This window comes from Nicotiana tabacum, chromosome 22 (genome assembly GCF_000715075.1).
Source record: "Nicotiana tabacum cultivar K326 chromosome 22, ASM71507v2, whole genome shotgun sequence".
In the NCBI taxonomy this organism is placed as follows: domain Eukaryota; kingdom Viridiplantae; phylum Streptophyta; class Magnoliopsida; order Solanales; family Solanaceae; genus Nicotiana; species Nicotiana tabacum.
Window position 1 is genome coordinate 52,955,454 of NC_134101.1, and position 24,605 is coordinate 52,980,058.

The following is a 24,605-nucleotide window of genomic DNA, read 5'->3' on the forward strand; positions in this document are numbered from 1 at the left end:
CTATAGTATCAATATCTGGATCAGCACGGACAACTCACATGCTAAATTATCAATATCTAGATCTGCACATATAACGTGTTGCACGGATAACTAACGTGCTATAGTATCAATATCTGGATCCGCATGGACAACTCACGTGCTATAGTATCAATATCCTCACAATCAGGCCCTCGACATCACTCAGTCATCAATCTCTCCAGTCTCCTGGGCTTACAATGTCATGAAAAATCAGCCCAAAATGATGATGTGATGTATCAATAAATGGTAACAAAGACTGAGATATGATATGCAAAGGAATGCGTATGACTAAGTACGTAATTGCAATGTAAACAAATAAATCAACAACAGAAATAAACTCAGTGGGCCCCAACAGGATAAGCATATAGCCTAGACATAATTTCTAGCATAAATTACAGCTCGAGTGCTCTGACACATAGAGTTCAGTAAAAATACTCAGATAAGATAGTTACATAGTTCCATGGAATCGACTAAACCATAATTCACACGGTACACACCCACACACCCGTCACCTAGCATGTGCGTCACCTCGACATCAATCACGTAACACCTAATTCGGGGTTTCATACCGTCAGCACCAAGTTTAGAAATGTTACTTACCTCGAATAAGCCAAATCTAATACCGAGCAAGCCAAACAATGCTCCAAAAATACCATCTTGCGCGTACTGATCTCCGGACGACTCGAAAATAGCCAAAAGCAACTCAAATGCATCAAATGAAGCCCAAGGAAACATTTTCAAATGATAAAGGTCGAATCTTTAATCAAAAGCCCAAAGTCAATCAAAAAGTCAAACCCGAGCTCGCACCTCAGAACCCGACAAAACTCATAAAATCTGATAACACATTCAATTACGAGTCCAACCATACTAGTTTCACTCAAATCCGACTCCGAAGTGATGTTCAAAACTCAAAAGTTCACTTTATGAAATTTTAGACCCCCCCCCCCCCCCCAATTTTCTCTTTTGAATCAAGCCAAACTAGTGAATTAGACATATTATTCCTCTTTTAATATGTTTCCGAGCAATTAAACTTTTCTTATTTGCAAGATTCAAGAAAATAAAAGGTTTAAATAAATAAAACCAAAGTAATGATTCAATACCACAATTTTACTAGTATGTGTGCCAAGACCTAGTGTCACAAGTGTATGAACATCTAGTAGATTATACAAAATTCTAAATACTGTCTGAACATAAAATAGACAGAATATGAACACAAAGAGAGACACTAGGTACTGCGGAACGGCTCAGAAAAATCAGCTCACCACTAGGCCTCGGGATATCGGGGATGCGCACCGGTAGGCCCACCTGATGTACCTGTCTCAAATCCTGCACAAAAAGTACAGCAAGTATAATATGAGTACGTAAACAACGTGTACCCAGTAAGTATCAAGTCTAATCTCGAAGAAGTAGTGACGAGAGGTCGACTTCGACACTCACTACGGGTCAATAATTATTCAAATAAAATCTTAAATAAATACTGGATGTATAAATAAATTTAAATCTTCTCAACAAGCAGGAGCAAATAATTCTTTCACAATTATATAATTTCCAAATAAGTCATTCCTTTTAAAGGTTGTAATCTTACCAGCTACAACAAAATATCAAGACACCAAATATTATTATTAAGCACGATTTATGCCGAGGTCGTACGGCCCGATCCAGAGTAACGTGTACACTGCCGAGGGACGTGCGGCACGATCTATAGATGTATTTATCTACTGCCGAGGCGTTCGTCCCACTCCACAAGAAGAGAAGTATATTTTATAAGCATTTGACTTAACGTGATTAAGGATTTATATACAAAGTAATATAAATTTTATTAACTACCTTTCACAATTTCTCTAACAAGTTCTAATATAATTTAGGCATTCTAATTTTAACAAGTATGGTGCAAAAATTCCAAATAGTTCATGCATTGGGTCCTAAAACTACCCGGACATAAGCATAACTAGTAGCTACGCACGGACTCTCGTCACCTCGTATGTACGTAGCCCCCACAATTAGAAATAATTATTTATTTACAATACTTATGGGGTAAATTTCCTCTTACAAGGTTAGACAAGAGACTTACCTCGTCTCAAAGCTCACTTTCCGGTCACTTTTTCGCGCTAAAGCCTCAATTTGGTGCCAAATAATTCGAAACTAGTCAAATATTATATAATTTAATTAATACATGCTCAATAATTTGAAATTAAATTATTAGATTAATTATCTAACCCAAATTGATAGAATTCCTAAAATTAACTCCGGGCCCACGTGCCCGGATTCCAAAACTTTTTGGAGGAAATCATCACCCATAACCTTAAGAACTCAAATATACAATTTTCATCCCATTCCATAACCATTTCCGTGGTTAAAATCTCTTCTTCTTTTTTCAAAACCTAGGTTTTTCATCTAACCCATGACTTTCCATAATTACATGTTAAAATCTACCCATAAACTATATATTTAACTTACAATAGGTAGAATTTACTTACCTCCAAATTGCTAGGTGAATACCCCGCTCAAGAATCTCAAAAATCGCCCAAGGATGAAGAAAATGAGCTCAAAAATGATTGAGCCCCGTTTTTAAAATATTCTGTCCGACACAGTAAAATCCTTCTTCACGAACGCGGTAAGCACCTCGCGTTCGTGAAGGCAAAATTCCCTAGGCCCTTAAAATGCCCTTCGCGAACGTGACAGGGGTCTCGCGAACGCGAAGGCTTACTTGGCCTACCCTTCACGAACGCGTGAGCTCCTTCGCGAATGCGAAGGGTAAAATATGATGACCCCTCCAAGAATCCGTCCTTCTATGCGAACGCGAGAAGGCCTTCGCGAACGCGTAGGCCTAGGATTCCCAAGCTTCGCGAACGTGAAGGGTAACTGCCCAGCTCCCCAAATCCTTCATCGCGAACACGAGAGTCCTTCAGCGTTCGCGAAGAAGGAAACCAGAACTGGAAAATCTGGTTTTTCCAACATTGCTCTGGGCAGTCTGAAACTCACCCGAGCCACTTGGGACCCCGTCCAAATGCACCAACAAGTTTATAAATATAATACGGACCTGCTCGAACTCTCGAAACGCATAAATCAACAACGAAACTAAGAATCGTACCCCAAAACCGAATTGAATCAAAATATGAACTTCAAGTTCCCAAATTGCTCCGAACGCGCCGAATCATACTTAGATTACTCGGAATGACACCAAATTTTGTGTGCAAGTCTTAAATCACCATACAGAACTATTCCCAGGCTCAAAATTTCAAACGGACCTCGATTACTCCAAAACCTACTCCAAACCAAATTTGAAGAACTTTAAACCTTCAAATAGCCAACTTTCACTATTAAGCGCTGAAACGCTCTCGGATCGTCCAAAACCCGATTCGAACATACGCCCAAGTCCAAAATCATCATACGAACCTATTGGAACCGTCAAATCCTGATTCTGGGGTCGTTTACTCAAAACTTTGATCGAAGTCAAACTAACCCTTTTAAAGCCAAACTAAGGAACCAAGTGTTCCGATTTCAATCCGAACCCTTCCAAATCTCGAACTAATCATTCCCGCAAGTCATAAAACAGTAAAAGCACATACGGAGAGTCTTACTTAGGGAAACAAGGTTCTAGAAGGTAAAATAATCGGTTGGATCGTTACAATGAAGATAGATTCGCGAAATATAATCAAAACCGAGTGTAGAACACTTACCCCAATCCCCGTGATAAAAATTACTTCAAAACTCGCCTCAATCCGAGCCCCAAATCTCAAATAAGAACCAAAAACCTCGATTTTATTGTTTCTGCCCAGCAAATTCCGCATATGCATTCACTTTGTCGCATCTGCGACCTTCGCTTCTGCGGAACAAATTTTGCTTCTGCGAAGCCTCTTTGAAGACCAGCCTTCCGCACCTGCGAGACTTTTCCTGCTTCTGCACACACTCAGGTGCGGTGCAGAATCCCGCTTATGCGCTCAATCTCGCTTTTTCGCCCATGGACATCGCTTCTACGCGACCGCAGATGCACCTCAAGCTCCGCATCTGCGATCTATCTCACCCAGCTCTCAACTCGCTTTTATGACTCCTTTGTTGCTTCTGCGACCATCGCACCTGCGCAAACCAGCTGTAGATGCGATCACACCAGATTATGTCACCAGCAGCTTTAGCCAAAAATGATCTAAACGATCAAAACCTCATCCGAAACTCTTCCGAGCCACTCGGGACCACGCCTGAATATACCAACTAGTCCTATAACATAACGCGGACCCACTCGAGGCCTCAAATTAAGCATAACAACATCGAAACGACGAATCGCACCTCAATTCGAACTTGAATGAACTTGAACTTTCTACTTCCAAAACTCGCGCCGAAACATATCAAATCAATCCGAAATGAACTCAAATTTTGCACACAAGCCCCAAATGACATAACAAAACTATTACAATTTTCGGAACCACAATCCGAACCCGATCTCCTCAAAGTCAACTCTCGGTCAAACTTATGAACTTTCCAAACCTTCAAATTCCCAACTTTCGCCCATTAGTGCCGAATCCTTCTAGAAATATCCAAATGCAAATCTGAGCATATGTCCGTGTACAAAATCACTATCCGGACCTAACAAAACCATCAAAACTCCCACCCGAGGTCAAATTCACAAAAATCAAACTTGGTCAACTCTTCAACTTAAAGCTTCAACAATGAAATTTATCCTTCCATATCGATTCTGAATAATCCTAAAAACCAACACCGACGATTCACACAAGTCATAATACATCATACGATGCTGCTCAAGACTTCAAATAGTTGAACAGAATGCAAGTGCTCAAAACGATCGGTCGAATCGTTACATTCACTTTGTCCAAGATTCAAAAACTGCTTATTTTGAAAAGTATTTTTATCAAATTAAATAGATTTTTAGATAATTATTTTGAAACGAAGTTGTTTGTGTTTGATCAATGTATTTGAGAAGTATTATTGTTAGTTTTTTATAAATAGATTGTGTTTGATTAATCTATCTATCTATACTATATTAAAAGCACGAATGCCCTTAGCGATGAAATAATAATTTACCCTTAAAATCATATTTTTACACTGGATGAAATAGTAATTTAAGTTATTTTCTAATATTTTGGACTTTAAAATTAACTAAAATATTAATTATTACATATTTTCTTATTAGAAATTCTTAATATGTTGGATTATTAATTCCACCCGCGCAATAACACTACCCAAAAGACAGCTTTTTTGGATATCCAATTCCAATTCTTCTCTTGTAGACGAGAGGTCTGGAAACTAATTACTTTTCTCATACATTCATCTCCATTACGGCCAGTGTCTTAAAAGGTGTTTTCGGGGAGAGCTATGGGGCGAGGCGTACCAAAAATGTCCCGAGGTGATGGTGTGGGGCGAAAGTCTCAAGAGGCATATATCCAGCAATTCAGAGTGTATGCCCGGACGTTCGGGGCGTACGCCCAAGCGTTTGAGGCACGTTTTTGTAGTGAGGCTTAAGCCCCAGAGACTTTTTCAAATTAAAATAAAATTTGATGAATAAGTCCTTCATATAATATCCAAATTCCCAAAAGTCAGCTTGTAATTACTCAAAAGTTTAAAAAGGAACTGAAATGTATTAAATTTAAAAGTCAGGACCTTTTTTATTGATTGAAGCCCTAATTTATGGCATTTTCCAATTCTTTATCTTGTCCGTTAGTCTGCTAATATCTCCCAAAAGCAACAAATATTCAATTTTTTTTTTACAAATACAAAGAGAACCCCATTTTCCTTTATAGCAGCAAGTTCAAAGTTCAAATTGTAGGTTAGTCATCCTTTTTGTTCGTCCATGTAGAAAACATTATTTTTTTCGACTCAAGTTACTTGTGCTTGTAAGTATCGTGTAATATATTGTTTTGACTTATTTTTCAAGTTACTCGTGCTTCTAAGTAACGTATAATAGATTGTTATGACTAGTTTTTTGTGGGGATGAAGTATATATATATTTCACATATTTATAGTTTTATTCATTTTTTATGAAATTTTACCAGTTTATAAATTTTTACTGTAATTATATTATTTTATAAAATATTAAAAATTAAATATCCACGGGGCTTACGCCTCGCTGAGACATATGTCAAACGCCTCGCATTACGCGCACGCCTTTTAAAACACTGATTAGAGCACATAAGTATCTTTCTTCTTTCTCTTTATTTTTGCTTTTGACTTTTTTTTACCACTTGCCATCTTATAATTTTAATTACTTTGATGCTTGATTTTATATAGTCTTTAATACTTCGTTAGTGTCTTGCTTCACATAACATCTTGTTTTTCTTTTCTCTATTTTTTCGTATTCTCAAATTCAATATTATTTTATAAATTGTTTCAATTTTTTATATTAGTTTTAAAATAATTAACAATATTGCGTATTTCACACATAAAGTTAAATATTATTTTTTTAGTTACCACACAAAATTTCTCATATGTAATAAGCGAAGAGGGAAGAGTCTTTAATTGAGATATTTCAAAATCATATTTAGTAGTATATTGTACAATTATGTGTTCCGAAACCTAATTGTGATTTTTTGGACTCAAGCGATCATAATAGGTAAAAAAAAAAAAAAGGCTGGGCACCATTTTATATATAGCGCGGTTATTCACTGCACTATACCTTAACGGCACGTTTGTCCGTTAAGGTACAGCGCAGTGAATAACTGCGCTATAGATAAAAGTTGGGCCCAACAATAATTTATCTGCTCAAAACTGACATACCAATAATTCATAAGGGTATAGCGCGTATATTTAAGGCGCTATACATCAAATAATTGTACCTTCGGACTGGTTTTTTTCTTATTTAAGGAGTTTCAGAATTTTGTAAAAATCCATTCAGGATTTTTCAAGTCTTCCAAAATATTTATTCGTTAAGTTATTTTATATTTTGTCATAATGTCCGAAGAGCGAAAAATTAGGATTTCATTATATTGGGGGTGAGGGGGTGAGGTTGTGGTGGAGAATAATTCAGTACGCTATAGTTTTTCTTCATATTGTCATGTTAAGTTGCCACTTACAATAGAGTACGATAAATTGGTATCGTTGTTATGTAAAAAAATACGTGTGAGCAAACGTTCGGTGAATATTAAAGTAACCAAAAGATATACGTATTCTATTACTCCGCAAGGGGCTGCTTGTTATGCTGAGTTTAACATCGAAGATGATGAAACTCTGAAAGATTTTTTGAGGACTTCGGATGAACACCGGGAACTTCTTGTAATAAAAATATTGAAAATGTACGTCAAGGCTGGAGAAGTTTTAGCCGAAAAGGTTCCGGGTGAAAGAGTTTGACCTGATCTAAACTTATCTCCACGGACAAATGAGGAGCGAGGAAATAATTTTTCCCCTAGTTTACATAATCCACAAGCCGAGTGGTAACTTCAATTGTCCTTTGTGTTATGTACGATATTTATTTTTATGTATTGAATTTGTATTAACACTCATATATTTCATAGGGCGTGCCGGCCAGATATGAATTTTACAAGTTATAAACCAACGGCCAATTGAAATATGCCTAGTTTTGGTGTGTTGGAATATGGTGGTCCATCCGGGAGTCATCATCAACAGAATAATGTGCATCATGGGATATCAACACATTATGATTTGTAAGTGAAGTAACAAAGTTTATATGTAAAGTTTGGATGAATTTGAGAAACTCATTATTTTATTGGTTGTGTAGTGAAAATAAGCAACTTGAAGGTCATGTCCTTACTCAATTGCCCGAAGACGACATATTTAAGCATGATCTGGCAGATGCGCAGAGTCATGAAGAGAATAGTAATTATGACAACAATGTTGATGAGTTTAGAGATGACACACCCTTCCCTAATGAGGGTAATGATGATGAGGACGAGAATGCTGAACATGATTTGATGAGGGAGCATGCTCCACCTCCCGTTAGACCAATAGTGTACGAGTCACATGTGCCATTTCATTCAAGGGAGATTCCCTACCTTGATTATTTGCCAAGTATGTCGGATGTGGATGCCTTCACAAGGGATCCTGAAGAAATTCGGACAGTAATGTGGGATGAATCTAGAGCAGCGGTGGTGTCAAAGGGCATGCTTTTTGCTGATAAAGCGCGCCTAAGCAGGGCGGTATGAATGTACAGCATAAAAGAGTGTCGTGAGATCATGGTTCATGAGTCATCTCCGAAAGTATACAAGGTTCTTTGTCGTAGATGGTTTCAAGGTTGTAATTGGATGCTGCGTGCGAGGAAGCTGAAAACAAATATGTGGGTTGTGGGTAAATACATTGGCACCCACAATTGTGAAATGGACACATTCAGTGGGAATCATTTTAAATTGAATATTGACTTGATTTCTCTTTTCTTGATTCCATACATTGAAGCGTCCATAAGGTACAAAATCAAAGAGTGTATAACATTTGTCCACCAGGTATATGGATGTTGTACCATTACCAAAAGAAAGGCATCTCTCGGGCGCAAACGTGCGTTTGACATTGTTTATGGTAACTAGGATAAGTCATTTGCCTCTCTACCCAGGTACATGGACGCATTGCAACACTTTAACCCCGGGACAGTTGTTGAATGGAAACTTGAGCGGAGTCCGGGAATACCAGAACACATACCAGCCATTGATGGTTTTGTGCATTGTCGGCCGGTAATATCCATCAACGGCACTCATGTTTATGAAAAGTATGATATTAAGTTGTTGATCGCCATTGCAGTAGATGCTAATGGAAGTATATTTCCCCTAGCATTTGCTATTTGTTCCCATGAAAGCCAAGAGACGTGGATATTATTTATAAACCACTTAAAGGAGCACGTTGTCAGACAGCGTTCAGGTATTTGTCTAATATCTGATCGGCATGGCGGTATTTTAAGTTCTGTACAGAATTTGCGTGCATGTCAAGAACAGTATGCCTACCACCATTACTGCGTGAGGCACCTAAAGGCCAACTTCCAGAGGGCTTATCCCAAGAGTGTAAATTCAGGAGGCGAATGGAATTGATCAGGCAGGAAGACCAAGGAGCCTATAGTTGGTTGATGCGACATGAGCTTGACAAGTGGACTTTGCATGCGGATGGTGGCAGAAGATGGGGAATTCTGACTACAAATGTGTCAGAGTCTTTCAACGGATTATTGAAGTCTGCACGTGGATTGCATGTCACTACCATGGTGTGGATATCATTCAAGCAGATGGCGGAGAGGTTTGTTGAAAGATATAGAGGTGCATTGTCATTGATGGAAATGGGTGTTGAATTTACGCCAATACCAATGAAAAGATTTGAGAAATACAGGAAGCGAGCACAATGGTATTCATTTTTGCAGTTTTGTAACGAGCGAAATATTTTTGAAGTTCGCACTGATATTCTTCACAATCGAGGGAATAATACACACACTGTCAATGAAGCCAGAAGGTTATGCTCTTGTGGAAAAAGGTCCATCTATCACATGTCATGTTCGCATGCCATGAAGTGCTTTCAACATACAGGTTTCGCAGCAACATGGTATGTTGATAAAGAATATAGTGTTGATGCTTACTTAAACACCTATAGTGGACAGTTGCAGCCAGTGGGTGCTGAGCATTATTGGCCGTTGGAACCATTCAAAATGGTATGTAACAAGGATTATGTGCGTCAACGACAAGTGCAAAAAAGAATGCGTATACGGAACCAAATGGATGTTGGTGATACCGTTTATGCGCGTAAATGTGGCATATGTTCCCAAACAGGACACGACCATCATAAATATCCTTCGGCTGGTTTGGGTAGCGGTGGTAATTCAGCTCCCGGTGGAAGTTCATCCAATATGCGCAATTACCAAGGATACACGTAGTATTTTGTTGTAGTAACTTGTTGTAATAAATGTATGTAAATGTTCAGCTTGTAAAATGTATGAAATAAAATTATGTTTCCAATGGGGTTAAATCTTATTCTAATTTAGCATTAATATTTCATTATAACAATTTAACATACACCCCAAGAAAGAAAGAAAATTGTCATTCGCCATTATCGTCGCTGTCTTGCACTATTTCATTATCACTGTTTTCATCTTCTTCGTCAACATCGTGTACGCACCCTTCCACTACTAGAAATTCGGTAAAAATCGACCAAAAAAACCGACCAACGTTGGTCGATAATAGCCAAAAACCGACCAAAACGCGACCATTTACGTGTGGACGGTATTTTTGTGGTCGGAAAGGAATACCGACCAAAGTTGGTCAGAAATTACAGACCAACTTTGGTCGGTCAATTAAATTCAAAAACCAAATATTGCAAAACAAATCGACCAAAGTTGGTCAGTTTTTTCCGACCAAAGTTGGTCGGTATTTTAATTATGTAATAAAAAGATTCACCATCTGGGAATCGAACCGGGGTCTGTACTGTGGCAGGATACTATTCTACCACTAGACCATTGGTACATTTTATTTTAAGATTGTCTTTTATTTGATTTATACTCTTTAATTGTATTTTCGCACGAAAATAACCGACCAAAGTTGGTCGGTTTTATTAAAAAGTAAAATTACCGACCAAAGTTGGTCGGTTTTTTTAAATGACCCGCCGAATTAACCGACCAATTTTGGTCGGTTTTTTTAATATTAATTTTTATTTATTTTAATTGAAAAACCGACCAAAGTTGGTCGGTTTCTTGAAACATAAATTTCGCGGGACTCAAAAATAGTTTCTCGCATTTTTGCGCCAAAGAAAACCGACCAAAGTTGGTCGGTTCGTAAAAAAAAAATTAAAAAAATATTTTGAAAAACCGACCAACTTTGGTCGGTTTTTTGGTCGGTTTTTTGACCGACCAAAGTTGGTCGGTCGACCTTGGTCGGTTTTTGTCGAATTTTTAGTAGTGTTCGGGACCGAGGGCATTGTAATCTAGGCCCTACTTGACACACATTTCTTGTATTTTATTGCTATCGTCAATAAGACCATTTGCTTAATATCTACAATAATATGGGACTCCTACGTCCAACGTCTGTGGTAGAAACTTAGGTAGTCCCTCCCACTCAATAACTGTTAGGAAAATAGGATAACCATTGTCTCTATGCAATATTTTATTTTCTAATAAATCTCAGTACTGATCCTTCGTTTCTCCCAGGTGGTTAAGATCATCCATTGCATGATGAACATCTTGTGCCTTTTCCATATCTAGAATCTCCTTGATCAAATGCTGAATCACTTCTGGTTCATCTTTATGTGTGCTTGTTTGGAAGGTTGCAGACAATGCTTATGACACAACAAGCCCATGCCAGCGATATAGTACTTCATAATCACATCATTTTGAGTAAAGGGGAACCCATTGTAATTTTTTGCATACCTTCAGGATTTGTAGAATGCGCTTCACCTCAATAATGTGCCCTACAACTTTGAGATCAGTGTGTATATTGATAGGTTTATTTTCCAAGGGACGCAGAACATCATATCACTTGTCATCAACCAAATCAATATAGCAACCTAGCATATTTTTTTTAAGGTAGGGATCGATAGTATTAAGACGTATTCCATGGGGATCTAATGAATAACCTTCAACCTTTTGCCTCTTCTTAAACCACTTATTAATGTTAGTGGCATTTTTGAAATGGATGTTGTAATGTTTCTTCAAATGGTCTTCGAATACAGATCTCTTGATTCAGTTTAAGAAGCTATCTTATACCCTAAAGAATCATAGCGCGCCACCAATATGCGTTATGTGTATTGTCTTGTTGACCTGAAAAGGTTGTTGTTCTAGAAAAGCTGTCTTGTACCCTAAAGAATTATTATCACGCGAAACATAGCGCGCCACCAATATGCGTTATGTGTAATAGCTGCCTATAAAAGCCTAGTGCGTTTTAGTTATTATTTGCGCTTAACAAAACAAATAGAAAAAAAATTCATTAATTTTTTATTTTTCTTGCATTACGAAATGTCTGGACGCAATGACATACAAGGTGTTATTGTGGCAAACGTGCGATTTTGAGGCCATGTTGGTCAAATTGCAATCTGGGGCGCAGGCGTTGGATCTGTCAACAACTTGTAAGTTATTATTTTGGAAAAAATATTTGTTAATATTTTTTATATAACATGTTAATTAATAGTGTTGTGTTATAATCCCCATTGGTAGGACGAAAATCAATGTGGATTTCAAGAATGGTATGATGAACCCATTAACATGAAATACTACAAATCATGTTTGCACTATATTTGGAATATGACCGGTGAATACGAACTCCAGATCTTTAAACTACAACAACTTGCGGCAGTGAAGGAGAAACTAAAAAAGGCAGAAGAAGAAAAAAATAGGTTGGAAGAGAAATTTAAGTGGTTGAAGCACAGAATAATAGGCGATAGTTACTAAATAAACACATGGATGTGTTGAGTGTAGTATTTTATCTTTATGTTTTACGTGTCATATGTTATAATTAATTGTACCGAATTCAAATTATGTTAAGTTGTCATTTTTTTTGTGTTGTAGTATTAAACTAATAAATAACCCGAGAAATAAAAACACATGCGCAAATTATGTAAAACATAAATAATGTTGCTATTATATATTTAATGCCATATATACAGATAATAATAAATGTAAATGTGTCCCACAGCCTGTATACTTTAAAGCATTGGCTGACCTGAGGCGCATCCCATCCCGCTCGGTTATGCTATCAGGATCATCCTCATCACGTCGCCTCTTTATCAGAGGATGCACTGCAGCATGATCGTCGATAAGGCTGGCAGACTCGGTAGAAGCGGCCATCGGTCCAGCAGTAACCTACAGAATAATAAGATATTTTGATACATGAAATATAAATTACTAACGTACGTGTTAGCTAAAAAATATTTAATGGTCATACCATGGTCTCGGCGGGCTCCTGAATAAAATCATTCGTCTCTGGCATATCAATATCGCACAAAGTGGCCTCCGTGAAGGGCTATGATGATGTCTTTATAAAAAAAATGCTTTATATATTGATGACTAATCGATGAGATAAAAACAAATAGAAATAATATTAATACAAACAAACATGCGCCTGAGTAGCGACACACTGCACTGTCAGAACATCGGGGTGCACTGGAGTAGATGAAGTATGTGAAACATCCTTAGCAGCCCCCGATGATGAGCCATAACTCAGTCATCGCCCATTATTCACCTCTCGTATTGGACAATCCTCGGAAATCGTTGATGGCCCTGGTCGATCAGGAAAATACTGATCCCACTCCTGCTGCGTAATGATCGTGCCCGCGATCAACAATGGAGCTGACGGGGTCAACTGCGAAGTCCCTAGCGACAGCTGCAGGCTGAATGACGGCATATCATGAGGAGGATCGTGTGGCTCAGGGTGGTCAACCGGCTGATGATTTCTAATATCCTCTACGGGTGCCTCAATGCCCCCTTTCAAGGGACACCGTCCTCGCCGACCACCACGACCTCGTGGGATACCCCTTTCTCTCTTGCCACGCCTGCCACGTCTACCACGTCCAGGCTCCACTGGTGGCCTGTGATGGTACTCCTCTGGCTGCACATAAGCAGCCTCGTTTCCTAATCGCTCATCATCTCGGGCACGCCTCAATGTCTGGGCAGCCAGATCTGTAACCCGATAGCCATACTCATGCAAAGCTGCCGCTCCCTCGCCGGTATGCAGTAGCATCTGCAGTCCTAACTGGTAGAACTGATATAATCCAATAGCCTGTATAACATGTCAAATATTAATTACGGAATGATAATTTAACGTTATAAGTAAGTATAACAAATAACATACCAGTGCCTCCTGCCTCCCAGCGTATGGAATGTACCGACCACCAGCGCGATGAACGAGATTCCCGACATGAAGTCGGGTAACGATGTGATACCAGCCCATATACTCATGCTCGCCATCCGTATGCTCAGGTGCAGGGGGTGGAGGAATCAGGTCATACCTCTGGTCCCAAACCTCAATCTGGGCCTCTAGCCAGTTCAAGTTTGTCTGGTCAACCCTGGAACGATCATCTCGCTGGTAATGTGTCCTAAGCCAAGCGGGTGGAATAGGTACAAGTTGCGGTCTACCAAACTGGCGAAGGACTCGCTCGGTGGCATGATGCTCGACAATATCGATACATATCAGTGGGACATAAGAGCTCCATATAGCTCGGCCGCAGGAGCAATAATCGGGCAAACCAGCTATGAGCGCGTCGCTATATGTCCTCCATAAGAACTATTAATAAAACACTAGAATCGTGAGTAAACACAACACATATAAATCCAGGCCAAGTAAACTTAAGAATACATGTACATGCGCGCTTTCAAGCAAATCCAACAAATCTTTGTAATAGAGGAGATGATGTCGAGCCTCGACCTCGCGTCCGTAGCCTCGCCTATCAACCCACCTCCAAGCTAAAGGGAGAAATGCTAGAGGTGGTACATCCGGAGCGATGGGTGGTAGAGGTGGCTGGAACTGCAGGAATCGCTCCCAGGCCCAAACCTAATATAGATTGTGGACGTAAAATTTAAGGTATTCTCACCATATGTATGTTATAATCATGAAAAGAATTGACTATGTTTTCACCTGCAGTAGCGGTAAAAATTCGGCAACGTCTCTCTAGGTGCCCATGGACGCCCGACACATCTGCCTATATAGGTAACCTAGAACAGTTGCACCCCAGCTGTAACCAGGTAAATCATTTAGCTGCTCAAGATGATGTAGAAATCTCAAGCTAAATAGGTTTCCCGAAGTGTTCGGGAATAGTACACCACCAAACATCAACAGCAGCACCAATCTTGTGTGCCGATCGATAACTTCCGGCGGAGAATCATCTGTAATCTCCGCATCCATTGCCTCCCGATGCTGCCGGACGGGCGTCAGCTGCAAATGAGTGGCTCCACTCAATGCCGTATCCACCGCTGGCTGGAATCCGATGAGCCGCTGCAACATATGCAGGTAATGCAATCCCCTATAGTCTCTGAGAGCATGTGGGTAAGCTACAGGCAACCCATCAACCAGCAGCCCGAAAAGAACCTCCACATCCTCAAGCGTGATGGTCACCTCGCCGATGGTTATATGAAACATGTGTCTCTCCGGTCGCCACCCCTCTATCATAGCCGTGATCAACGCCTAGTCGAACTGCAACCGGCCGATCTCTATGATCATGTAAAAACTCGTATCCTTAAGGAGTCTAACTATACGGGGATGGAGTGGGTGGGCCCTAAGCCTGTCAAACGGGCCGGGTTGACCCGCTTCTGCACAGGCCCAAACCGGTTGAAATTCGGACCGGCCCGGACCAGTAGTTAGGGGGACGGGTGGGCTGGGTTAGGGGGTTTCTCCGTTTATAAAATAAAATTCGGTTAACTGGACCGGTCAAACCCGGTGAACGAAAATTACTGTTGAACCGGTTAATCGGCCCGGACCGGTTCAACGGCTATAAATCTGAATTTTTTTAAAGTGAAATGACTGTTGGCAACAGTCAGCTTCAATTTGGCCGTTGCCCAACGGTCGGATTGCAAAAATAGCCCTTTTTTGGGTAATTATTTTTAAAAAAATATTTTTAGTAATTACTAATTTAGCCCTTTGAAAAACTATAAATACACCCCACCTCTTCTTCATTTCTTCACTCATCTCTCATTTCTCAAACTCATATTCTCAATTATCACTCTCTCATTCTTCACCTAAAGTGCAATCAACTATTTGGCTCTCATTATTTTTGGAATTTAATTTATCGTATTATTTATTATTTGAAGTTTGAACAATTGAACTTCAAACTTTGAACAATTGACGTATCTTCGTGGTAAAATTGGAGTTGCAAAATCATCAAGTATTCAATTTATTGCCGAATTCGGTGCACTCCCTCCAACTCATTCTCTTATTTACTATTTTATTTGCATATTTAATTTTTGCTAGTAGTTAAATTTTCACAATAAGTTTAATGCTGCAAAAAGAGTTTGTAATAAGGTTGCTAATCGGGGTAATCGAGAAAATAGAAAAAGAGGTACTACTTCAACATCTGGTAGTAATTTAAATGATTACACATATTTCCGAAATATTACCTGATAATAATATAAATTATGAACAATTACAGGAAGATTTCGGTATAGAAGATAATGAATTAGAAATTGAAGATGAGACACCACTTACACCTAGTAGTGTTGGAGTTGGTAGCATGGGTGGTAGTCGTGGTGCTAGTAGTAGATCACCTGTGGCCCCGACTACTAATCGGAGAAAAAGAAGTAAGGTTTGAAAATTTTTTGACGAAATAGAGAATACTGATAGAGTTAGATGCAGACTTTGTAAAGATGATTTTAAACATAAGACTGGAGGACAATTAGGGGGGGACTGGGACACTTAGTAGACATATGAGAATTGAGCATCCTATAGAATGGGGCTCTGATTTAGATCAAAATCAAGAAACTCTAAACCCTAGTACTGGAGGACTTATGAAATATGATAAAATGAAGGATCTTGAGGAGTTAGCAAAAATGATTGCTTTGGGTTATCTACCTTATTCTTTTGCTTCTTCATCATATCTTATTATGCATATTCAAAAGATTTATAATTCTTTATTTAAAGGTATCCCTAAAAGTACTTGTAGATCTGATATCTTTAGACTTCATGGACAATATCAAACATACATACGTTATTTGTTTGACCACCTTCCTTGTAGAGTTTCTCTAACTTCTGATATTGGCCATGCTGTTAATGAAAATGATTATTTGACAATTACATGTCATTGGATAGATGATAATTACTGTATGCAAAAACGTATTATCGCTTTTAAATATGATGAATATCAGAGTTATACTGCTATGTTTATAAGTACTACTATTTGCGAAGTTGTTGAATTTAATAATTTTAAGAAAAAAGTATTGTGTATGTCTTTTGATAATGCTTCTATCAATAATGCCGCAATTTCAATATTAAGACTGCATTTGCAACCACCACTTGACGAAATTTTTCATGTTAGGTGTGCATGTCATGTTTATAATTTATTTGTTAAAAGTGACCTTGATTTATTTTCAACTGAGATTACTCATGTTAGAAGAGCAGTTGGTGTTATTCAAGGAAATAATAGACAATCTAGAATTAGGAAATTTAAGAATAAGTGTATGGAGCATAACCTTAACCCCAGATTCATGCCAGACGAAATTATTACTAGATGGAATTATACATACTTATTTTTAAAATGTTGCTACAAATATAGATTGCCAATAACTGAAGTTGCTAATGCGCATTGTACTGATCCAAATCATATGTTAACGACTACTACTTGGGAGGTCATTAATGATGTTGTTAAATTTTTACATTAATTTTATACAGCTACTGTTGAGTTTTCTGGAGCATATTACCCTACTGTTACTATGGCTTTAGTACATATAGCTGAAATTTCTTTTCTACTCTCTGAATTTAAGAAGAAAGAAAAATATAAGGATGCTGTTGAAAAAATACAAGCAAAATTCAAAAAATATATTTCTTTCCAATTCCTCCAATTTACTTAATTTGTGTTGTTTTAAATCCTTCTATTAAGATGTTTGATTGTCACCAATTAATCAATGCTTTATATACTTATATGGAGATTGGACCATCTGAAACCCCGTATATATATTGTTGTATGAACAAGCTAAATGATTATTTACAATAATTATATAATTATTATGCAAATATAGTTGATGATGCTGCTTTTAATGTAGGCAATGTTAATCCCACTATGCATTGTACCACTTCTACTACTATGGATGATGATGAAGTCCTTGATGGTTTTAATATTTGGTCTACATTTCCTACCACTCAAACCAGTAGCAGGAACATTGATGAACTTCAATTCTACTTGTAAAAGCAAAAAGAGCCTCGCACAAAGGAATTTTCACCGTTGGGATGATGGCATGAGAATGAAAAGCAATTTTCTGTTCTTTCCGCTATGGCTCGGGACGTGCTGAATGTGCCAATTTCAACTGTTGCATCAGAGAGTGCATTTAGTCAAGCAAGACAACAACTTGGAGACACCCGTCACTCATTGAGAAGCAATGCTTTGGAAGTTTTAGTATGTTTCAGAGATTGGATTAGATCGGAACGAAGAAATCAGGGACATAAAAATGTTGATAGACCAGAAGACGAGGAACTTAGAGATATATTAACACATGGTAACTCATCTGAATTTAACACTCCAGAAGATGGCCAAGAAGTTCATATTGATTATGAAGAACTTACTAAGGCAATGCAAAACCTTTGAATTTACTCTTTTTTCGTTAATTTACTTGTTGTTAAATGTAAACTTCAATTTGTAAGTTTGAAATAAAAAAAGCACTTACAAATTATAAGTGTAATTTTTTTCCATCTTCATTGTATTCTATTATCTTAAATTCTTAATGAAATATTCAAAATTTCAAATATAAAGATTTTAAAGCATTTGCATCCTTTTATTCAAACACTCTTTTTATAAGAAGATTATTTTTTTGTTTTATATGTTTACTTTATATTAATATAAATTACGGTAGATATACAAAATATAAAATAAAAAAAAATAACACTAACCCGGCCCGGCCCGGCTCCTTGGACCCGTAAACCTTCCGGTTCATTTTTTACTCGGATGGACCCGGACCCGTTAAGCCCGGTTTGAAAAAACCGGTAATCGGTCCGGATTGGGAACCGGCCGGTCACCTTTTTCTCAACCCGGCCCATCCGTTAAACACCTATAGTGGGCCCTAATGAACCCCACATATTGTCTATACGTCTGGCGCGGAATGTCTGGGAAAACATTTCCCATCCCATATGTATGAAGATCTATGGTCGGCATGTAGCAACAGTAGCTCTAGTGATGCAGGTTCGGGATGCACAGGCGGAACCTCCATGACGATGACTGTAAATTGAACAATATTAATTAAAAGATTTTTCTTTTTAATTGCTTGACATCTTTAAATTTATTGCAATATCTGTAATATTAAAATTTATTCGATATTTTTACTATATTGTTACTTAGGTTGATACATTTTCTATATTATAATTTTATATGTTAATTTATTATTTTATATGTTGGTTTATCATTTTATATGTTAGTTTATTATTTTATATGTTACTTTATTATTTTATATGTTAGTTTACTATTTTATATGTTTGTTTATTATTTAATATGTTAGTTTCTTATTTTATATGTTTGTTTCTTATTTTATATGTTAGTTTCTTATTTTATATGTTAGTTTATTATTCACTTATTTTTGAGTATAATAGAATTAAATAATTAATTTTCATAACTATACATGCTTTAATTATTAAACATTCATATAAAAATACTTAGTTTGAAAAATATTTTTTTTAATGTTATTTTCTTACGTTTGTTGACTGGAATTCGAGAGAGTTTGTATTTGAACTATCATCTTTTTCAGATATTTTTGGGGCTAACAAAAAATTAAATGATTAATTTCAATAACTACAAAGATACTACGCAAAAGGGCACTACATTTTATTATACTAAAGGGCACTACATTACAATTACGGGCACTATATTAAAATTACAGGCATAACATAACACTACAGGGAACTAAACAACATTAAAGTCACATATTAATATATGTACAACAATAACATCTAAATAAGATTAATTATTCCTAAAATAACAATTATCTATTTTACTAATCTTTTAGCACATAATTAATCTAATCTGGATAAAAAATAACAAATTGATTTAATCACAAAACAATCACGAAAATACATATACCACAGTAAAAAATAACTAATTATCATTTTTTATAATAACAAAAAATATTAATTATTTATAAAATAATAATTTCTCTACTTTACTAATATTTTTAGCACACTAATTATATAATCCGGATAAAAAATAAAAAAAATTAATTAAATCGCAAAACAATCATAAAATAACATAGAACACAGTAAAAAATAACTAATATGCATTTTTTATACATGAGTTTTAACAAAAAATAAGTCGGAATACCTCGATTTTAATTTTTTTTTGAAAGTTGAATATTTGATAATTTGGAGCCGAAACGAGCAACCCACTACACGATAACGCCTTAGATACGATGTTAGCTTATTACAATACCGATAATCTATACTTTTTGTGGGACCAGTGGGCTCCAACCGAGCTTTTTTTCGTTAAAATTGGGGGGGGGGGGGGAAGGCGAAGGGCATATTTTTTTATATAGGTATAGCGCGCATATATACCGCGCTATACTATAGCGCGGTATATATGCGCGTTATACCTTCCCGTTCATTTTAAGTTCAAATATAGCAACGGTTATTCACCGCGCTATACCTTAACGGACAAACGTGCCGTTAAATTATAGCATGGTGAATAATCGCGCTATATATAAAATAGTGCTCAGTCTTTATTTTTATTTTTTTTACCTATTATGGTTGCTAGAGTCCAAAAAAAACCACAATTAGGTTTGGGACTCGTTATATGTGAGTATTAAATGATACACATGGTAGCTATGGATCCATAGCCCTTCCTTGATCTTAGGGTTCTGATGTACATAATGTTTCCTAACTTGGAGATTTTTATCTATCTTCGTTAACAAGAATCCTTGTATTGACCACACAAAAAATAAAAATAAATTGTAGGTATCCAATATGAATCCATAATCCTTCCTTGTTTTTAGGACTTTGAATTTACTTATTTGAACAATTAAAAATTTCCTATGTATAATACTTTAAAATCAATCAATACATCAGGAATATCTTCATGAATATTATTATCATTAAATCATAGTTATTTAATACATATTCTCACCTTAATATTTCACTTAACCATAATGATTTGATGTAAATATTTGACACGATTAAAAAAGATTTAATATAATGGAAAAAATGTATTTATCTCACCATATCAAATTCACATATGAGGCCAATATTGTAGTAATGACTTTTTTCCTTTAGATTTTATTTTATTAGCATAAAAAATATTTCTTACAATATTTATTTATGTGATTTCTAAAAAGTTCATATTTATTAGTATGATATACACGTGCAACTTGCGTACTTTAAAATTAGTATTTTAAATAGGGTTTGGGGGGGGGGGGGGGGCTTCTAGGACAAGTTAAGCTTAACACCAGGCGATTTTAATGTAATTTAGGGAAATAATGAAGTGAAATTCAAACTCTAAATTGTATGTGAATTCTATGGCTTATAAGTTATAACAACAATTGCTTTCTCGTTTGAGGATAAACTGCTAGGAAGATATGACAATTGTCAATTGCTCCAACCCTTAATTTGGGGTGAAATTCAAAAATAGTCAGATTTACAAGTGATAATTAAAAAATAACCACAGTTTCAAAAGTAATCGAAATTTAACCACTTTTCATGCAAAGATAAATCTGAACGAAACACTGTTCAAAATTCGAAAAATATTCCAGCATAATATACTGGAATTTCATACACATGTGCTCCAATCTCCAGCATATTATGCTGGAACTTTCCATGTGCTGGAGTTCCAGTATAATATGCTGGAAGTTCATATACATATGCACCAATCTCCAGTATATTATGCTGGAACTTTCTGTTGCAGCAAAATAATGGCATTTTTCAATGACTTTGCAAACACTGATTATTTTTCAATTATCGGTCTGAAAACGGATTAGCCCGTGCTATTTTCACTTTAATTTGAAGGCAGATGATAAATGTAGCTCATCTGTTGTGATTACGATTCGGATTCACATACATGTTTGACCCGTGTGCCAGAACCTTATGGGCCTGGTCCAAATCCATTAATTAGAAATTACTAGACCAAGTTGTGGATTCTGACAATTCCCTCTTCTAACCAAATGGCCATTGCAATTTAGGTATGATAATACTTGCGTTCATAGAAAGAAAATTTGAATGGTAACGACTAATGAAGCTATAGGATTGATAATACGTAATGCTATGCCTCAAAACTGGACAATGAAGCCAATTATCCCTGATCCTCATCTGGCTAACTCGAGAAAAAGGTAGTTGAAAATTCACATGCACACACTTTACTATAAAACTATAAAAGTAATGAAATAAATATGTCACCGCCCTGGATAAACCTCCTTTTTTCAATCTTTCACAGGAAAACCACTTCAATCTTCTCTGTATCCTTTCCTTTTTAAACTTTCTTTCATCTTCTTGAGGTAACTCCATTCATAAATTTGCCATACTTATGTCTTTCTTTCCAACAAGTTAAAACAAAAAAACAGAAACAACCATTTCTCAAAACCAAAAGGTTCATGGCTTATAATCAAGAAGAACATGATCAAGAAGAGCACAAAAAAATTCAGTATCCTTTAGACTCAACATGCTATACAATTCTTGATGAGATTGGTAAAGGTGTTAGTGCAATTGTATACAAGGCCATTTGTCTACCAATGAACTCCTCTGTTGTAGCAATCAAAGCCATTGATCTTGATCAATCAAGAGCTGATCTTGACAACATTAGACGTGAAGCTAAAACCATGTCCCTTCTTTCTCATCCAAATATCCTTAAAGCACACTGTTCTTTCACTGTTGATCATTATATTTGGGTAATCATGCCTTTTATGTCTGCTGGTTCTTTGCAATCCATAATTTCCTCTGCTTTTCCTGATGGTTTATCCGAGCCATGTATCGCGATAGTCCTAAAAGAAACACTCAATGCATTGGCATATCTTCATAATCAAGGCCATCTTCACCGCGATATTAAATCAGGGAACTTACTGATTGATTCTGACGGAACTATAAAGCTTGCGGATTTTGGAGTTTCTGCATCAATTTATGAACCAATTTCAGCTTATGGATCGTCGTATTCGTCCTCTTCTTCGTGTTTAATGTTCACTGACGTAGCTGGAACACCTTATTGGATGGCACCTGAAGTGATACATTCACATACAGGGTATAGTTTCAAGGCTGATATTTGGTCTTTTGGTATTACTGCTTTGGAATTAGCACATGGACGGCCTCCACTGTCTCATCTTCCTCCTTCAAAATCCTTGTTCATGAAAATCACAAAGAAATTTCGGTTTTCTGATTATGAGAAAACAAGAAACAGCAAGAATTACAAGAAATTCTCCAAATCTTTTAAGGATATGGTAGGATTATGTCTTGATCAAGATCCATCTAAAAGGCCATCAGCAGAGAAATTGTTGAAACATCCTTTCTTTAAGTGCAGTAATAAAGGTCCTGATTTTTTGGTTAAGCACATCTTGCAGGTAGGGTGGACATATAGTTAAATTTTGAGAATTTATTGTAAATATTAAGTTCTAACGCGTAACTGATAAAGTTACTGTCATGTGATCAGTAGGTCACGGGTTCGAGCCGTGGAAACAGTCTCTCGCAAAAATTTGAGAATCAAATGATCTTTAATTTTGAGAATTTATTGTAAATATTAAGTTCTAAAGGAGCCTTGCATAACTGGTAAAGTTGTTGTCATGCGATTAGGAGGTCACGGGTCAGCCTCTTGCAGAAATGCAGGGTAAGACTGCGCACAATAGACCCTTTGTGATCCGGCCCTTCCCGAACCTCACGCATATCGGGAGTTTAGTGCACCGGACCGACTTTTCTTTTATTGTAAATATTAAGTTTTGAACTCATATTTTTTAAAGAATTTGAAACCTTGAACTCTGTTAAATTTAAATTCTAAATCCGCTTATGTTTGCAGGGGTTGCCGAGTGTGGAACAGAGATTCAGACAATCAAAGATTCAAAGACAATTGTCTTTAAAGAAATCTGATGATGAAAATGAGGAGGATCCAGTACAAGGAGAAATTTCTAAGCAAAGAAGGATCAGTGGGTGGAATTTCAATGTACAAGGATTTGAACTTGTTCCAGTTTTCCCGGTTGAAAAAGATCAACAAATTAGCGTAAAACAAGAAAATGATGATGTTGATGAAACTGAAATCATCATTCAAGAAAAGGAACTGGGTTCAGATACATCGACTATAAGTTCGCCAGGAGGTTCACGCCAATCGTCTGAGGTTGATGGTGCTATAGTTTGTAGTGGAGATAGAAAAATTCATACTGAAATCGGAGGTGGGAGTGTTAGTAGGGAAGTAATGTTGGCTAGCTTATTGTTTTTAAAGAAGAGTTTGGATGATCAAAGACAAAATGTAATGAATTTGATAAGTATTTTCTATGGGGAACACCACAGTGTGGAAGTGAGTAGGAAAGATCATTTGATTGAGGTGATTGATAAGCTGAGAAATGAACTGGAGAATGAGAAGAAGAAAAACTGTGCTTTGCAGCTCGAGTTAGAGTTTCTGAAGTCGAAGTATTCGAACGAGTAGTACAATTTATATGTAATTGTACTCCTAGAATTTTTATTTATTTAAGCTTTAGATATGTTGTCGGACTAAGATGAGCTTAAATTGAGTGATATGATGAACAACGATGATTCATATAGCCGGCCCAACAATGTACTTTGTAAATGTCTATTGACCAATAAAGCTAAAATGATGTATGCAGATATATTTTGTTAGGAGCTAGAAACGAAATTATAAGTGCAGCATTTTCTTGCCTTGATACTGCGAAAAGCTCAGGAGTCAGGACCTGAACTTGGAAATCACCGGCTCTTCTTTCAACCTTTTATGTACGGGAAAGAAACTGGCTTTTCTAATGACAACCAACTTCAAGATTACATGCGAGCTTCCATAGGAGCTGGCTGTTAATTAGAATTCACTTCTAGAGTTGGGCCCTGTTAACTTTTTTGTACTCTGAGTTTTGCAAATGG

The 24,605-nt window shown here is 36.8% G+C and overlaps 1 protein-coding gene across 1 annotated transcript; it reads left to right on the plus strand.

Moving 5' to 3' along the window:
- The first annotated feature begins 21,961 nt into the window (after positions 1-21,961).
- Positions 21,962-24,341, plus strand: LOC107800891 (serine/threonine-protein kinase BLUS1). The gene is made up of 2 exons (XM_016624154.2): positions 21,962-23,089; positions 23,539-24,341. Exons 1-2 carry the CDS (start codon positions 22,133-22,135, stop codon positions 24,160-24,162), a joined length of 1,581 nt encoding a protein of 526 aa, XP_016479640.1. The 5' UTR covers positions 21,962-22,132; the 3' UTR covers positions 24,163-24,341.
- Positions 24,342-24,605: the final 264 nt, after the last annotated feature.